Source organism: Acomys russatus, chromosome 2 (genome assembly GCF_903995435.1).
Source record: "Acomys russatus chromosome 2, mAcoRus1.1, whole genome shotgun sequence".
Lineage (NCBI taxonomy): Eukaryota > Metazoa > Chordata > Mammalia > Rodentia > Muridae > Acomys > Acomys russatus.
The window spans coordinates 55060452-55064988 of record NC_067138.1 but is presented as its reverse complement, the minus strand read 5'-3'; the positions used below and the strand labels follow the sequence as shown (position 1 = coordinate 55064988).

Here is a 4537-nt window from a genome sequence, read left to right as displayed (position 1 = left end):
TAGGGGACCAAAGCAGTCCTTTCTTCCTCCCCCGCCCTTCCCTAAGGCTAGGCGCCAGGGAGGTGAAGCAGAAGTCGAACTTCATTGTTCACGGGACACTCTCCAGAAAGAGCCCGTTGGACGCGCCTGCGCAACGTGCGCTCTTTGTGCGGGGCTGCAGCAGGCCGCTTGTTTGTGTCTTGCCTCGGGGCGCGGAGGCGGGACCGTGGGCGTGGCCTGACGAGCGTGTCGTGATTGGGCCACCGTGGCCGGGTGGGCGGACGCGGGGCGGGGCGTGGGGTAACAACACTCGCCGCGGTGGCCCGGGCTATTTGTTGCTGCGCCTCCTCGCTCGAGTCATGGTCTTTGCTCCGAACCTTCTAGCAGCAGCAGCACCAGCAGTAGCAGCCGCCGCCGCCCCGTGACGCCTGCTGAGCCCCGTGGCTCGCCGCGCCATGACCGTCGTCTCCGTGCCACAGCGAGAGCTCGCTCTGGGCGGCCGCCTAGCGCCGCTCGGCTTCCTCGGGGCCCTCCCGGTAGTGAGCGCGGCCCCGCCGCCCTTGCCGCGCCTTCCGGACCCTCGCGCGCTGCCACCCACCCTTTTCCTGCCGCACTTCCTCGGGGGGGACGGGCCGTGCCTGGCGCCCGTGCCTCGGAGCGCTGCGCCCTCCGGCTGCAGCGTGGCCCCGGCGGCTGCCCCGCGGGCGGCGCCCAAGAAACGGCGGAAGAAGAAGGTGCGGGCCAGCCCGGCCGGGCAGCTCCCCAGCCGCTTCCACCAGTTCCAGCAGCACCGGCCGAGCCTGGAGGGTGGCCGCAGCCCGGCGCCGGGGCCGAGCGCGGCGCAGGAGGAGCAGGGCCCCGCGGCCACAGCCCTGTTACACGGACAACCCCCTCTCGTGAAGGAGGTAGGGCCGGTGGGGGCGGGGCGGCTGTTTACTCGGGAGGGAAGTTTCCGTGACGCTCGCTGGAGTCGTGGGGCGGAAGAAGCGGGGGCTGCGCTGGCGCCGCCCATTGGCTCCCGGAGCCAGCCAATGGGAGCAGCGGCTGCTGCCCAGCAACAGCCCGCATTTAGAAGGTTGGCCGCGTTCCAGGGGGTTTTCGGCGTTCGGGGCTCGCGGACTCGCGGAGGGCTGACGTCAGCCCGCTACGTGCAGCGCCGTGGGGCGCTCATGAAGGCGGTGATGGGTGCGGGCGGTGGCGCAGGCACGGTGCCCAGTGGGCCACCCGGGCTGGACCCACGCGCGGCCTGACCCACTAGGTCGGACCTGGGGTTTTGGAGTTGCCAGAGCGTCTGTCTGATTCCGGACACGAAGGTTTCCCGGTCCCCCCCCCCCCTTCCTGCTGTGAGCGGTGCAGGAGGACATGAGCCTGCCTCACTGCTGGTGCTTCTAAGCGAGGCCCAAAATGATTTTCGAAGTTATTTAAATGGACTATGCAGTTAACTGATTTGGATAAAGTTTCATCGGGGTTAAAAGATCTGAAAGTTGAGATGCTGAGACAAACATCCAAACATTGGGCGAAGCTTAGTGAATCTTGTGGAAAAGTCAAGGGAAAGGAGAAACAGACCTGGAGGGCACAGGAGCTCCACAGAAAGACCATCAGAGCCAACTAACCAGGGCCCAGAGGGGCCTCTGAAGCCTGAAGCATCAACCAAGGACCACGCATGGGCTGGACAGGGGAGTGGTGCCGTCTCTGACGGTGGACTCTGTTGCCTGCTTTTGGTCACTTCCCCTTGGACTAGGAAGAGAATGCTCAGGCCTGATGAGGCTTGATGTCCTGGGTGGGTTGGTGCGGAGGTTCATACAAATTGAAAGACTTATTCTTTGTTGATAATGACGAAAAATAGCCATTGTGCTGAAATTTGTACTTAATCAAGGTGTGCCCATGGAAGAGAATTTAAACTGTATATTCTAAGGTGTTTCTATTTCAGTTGGAGAACTCACTATGCAGCTGAGAATAACTGATACTCCATCACCACAAAATCCTGAGATTACTGGCATGCTGCACCACACTTGGTAGATTAGGTCTAAGTTTCTTGAAGTATTAATCTTAAAAGGCCTGACCAGCAGGGCATGATGCTGCACGCCTTTGATCCCAGCACTCGGGAAGCAGAGGCAGGCAGATCGCTGTGAGCTCGAGGCCATCCTGGTCTACAAAGTGAGTCCAGGACAGTCAGGGCTACACAGAGAAAACCTGGGGACGAGGGTAGGGGTGCCAGAGAAGGCCTGACCACGAAGGTTCCATTTTTCAAGAGCAGTATTAAAAGGGAAGGCTCTGCTACCCTCACGATGTGCATGTGTGACTTTGTACTTAACTTCCCCTTTTTTTGTGTCCTTACTATAATGCAAGTTTTAGAAGGGCAGTGATCTAATCAAGTTTTTGTTCAGTTTTCTGGCGGTGGGTGGAATTTATAAGATTAACCAAGTAGCCCAGGCTGCCTAGGAGTTACTTTCTGCCTTACTGGACTTTTGGCTGTGCTTAAAAGGTTCATTATGAAGATTGGATGGACATGGTTAACTTGAGTTTTCTAAGTTTGATATTTTACTGTATGCTGTTAACACATTTCATGTTTTTAATAGCAACATTAGAGGCGTGCATATTTGGGCAGGCAGCACATTAACTAGTTAAAACTGGATTAAATTCTAGAGGATTTTAAAAGCAAATTTGTAAAATATGTAAAGATAACTTATCTTGAAAATTATATTCACTGTTGTGTTTCTTTGTAGGTTTTTAAATCAAAGATGGGAAAATCGGAGAAAATTGTTCTTGCCCACGGCCAGCTTATGCATGGTGTACACTTGTGTGAACAACCAAAGATAAACAGACAGAAAAGCAAATGCAACTTGCCACTAACCAAGATCACCTCTGCAAACAGGAATGAAAATGACTTTTGGCAAGATTCTGCTTCCCCTGATAGAATGCAGAAGCAGGGAAAAAAGCCTTTTAAAAATACTGAGAACATTAAAAGCAACCATTTGAAGAAATCAGCATTTTTAACGGAAGTGAGCCAAAAGGAAAATTACGCTGGAGCAAAGTTTAGCGATCCACCTTCCCCTAGTGTCCTCCCGAAGCCTCCGAGTCACTGGATGGGAAGCCCTGCGGAAAACCCCAGCCAGAACAGGGAGCTGATGGCAGTGCACTTGAAAACGCTCCTCAAAGTTCAGACTTAGAGTTTAGTTTTTAATATGTATGTTAAAACATAGATTGTTTTCAAATCCTTGGACTCTAGAGGAAATGGATTCAGCAGTGAAAGCTTGCCATGGTGTGGCAAACAACAGATGAGCCTATGTAACACACGAGGCTTGTATTATATTTTATATTTTGTAAATACTGTATACCATGTATTATGTGTATATTGTTCATACTTGAGAGGTACATTATAGTTTTGTTATGAAAGTATGTATTTTGCCCTGCAGATGTGGTGGGTGTTTTGTACATATACAATGGAGATATTTTAAGTGGGTGCTAAGGCACATAGAAGACTGTTTATTTGCACAGGTACTGAAATTTTTTTTAAAGAACAGCTGTCAAAATCTCAAAAGTGAAGACATAATGTGAACAATTTGCTTATGTACTACTGAAGGTTAAATCTGGCACGGTCACTGTAAACATGGAGTTTGTCTGTGTTTCTCTAAATTAACTTGCCTTTTAATCTGTAATTACTACAAAACTTATCAAACTTGATTCCTGGATATTGGTATATTGCCATTATTGAGATTTAAAACTCCAATTTTAAATGCCAACAAAATTGGTTGTAATCAAATTTTAAATCAATAATAATAATTTGGCCCCCCCTCCCTTTTAAGCTAGTCTTGGCTTTTTGTGTATGACTGCTGTCTGAATGAGTGCGGAAGCAGGTGGCTTTTGTATGATCAGACTTTGGACATCTTATTTCTTTGTGTCTTTGACTATGCTAAAATACCAATCTTGGTATAAAAATTAGATGTGACTAATAATTTAACCTACCTCTTGAGAGCAAGAATTTCCCATCTTAGAAATGAATGTGTGTGAGGATCAGGAGTCAGGGTCCCGGGAATCAGTCCAGAGACAGACTATTCTTGCCTCAAAAAAGAAAAAAAAATAGTAATGATAGCACTAAGGTTATTCCAACCCTGTCACAATGCCTTTATAGCTAGTGCCATGTAGGAGACTCTTAAACATTATTTGCCAAGTTCTCAGGCTACCTTGACACAGTCTTGGTCCCTTAGACCAGTTTGTGTGAGCTGACCGAATGAGGCACTGAAGTTTTCATTTAACAATTCTGGTTAGTCACAGCTGTTGTTTCCGCTCCTGCAGACCACCCTGTGACTTAGTAAAGCAAAGTTTCTGAAGGATGATTCCGCAGCCCCAGCTGAGCAGAGGCCACAGATCCCTAATCCAGAACATCACTCAGTGCTTCCATAGAGTCTGCTTCTGTCTGAACCTTATGCTAAGCCTTTCTTCCCTGACGTTCCTCAAAGGTAGGCTGCAGGACCAGGCATGGTGGCCACTACTTTTAAGTGCAGTACTGAGGAGGCAAAGACAGACAACGCTGCGAGTTCAAGACCAGCCAGGCCCT

General features: G+C 50.3%; 1 protein-coding gene across 1 annotated transcript; it reads left to right on the top strand.

Annotated features, from left to right (window-relative positions):
* The first annotated feature begins 376 nt into the window (after positions 1-376).
* Positions 377-3219, top strand: Pnrc1 (proline rich nuclear receptor coactivator 1). The gene is made up of 2 exons (XM_051161325.1): positions 377-884; positions 2706-3219. The coding sequence occupies exons 1-2, from the start codon at positions 435-437 to the stop codon at positions 3147-3149; spliced, it is 894 nt and encodes a 297-aa protein (XP_051017282.1). The 5' UTR covers positions 377-434; the 3' UTR covers positions 3150-3219.
* The last annotated feature ends 1318 nt before the right edge of the window (positions 3220-4537 follow it).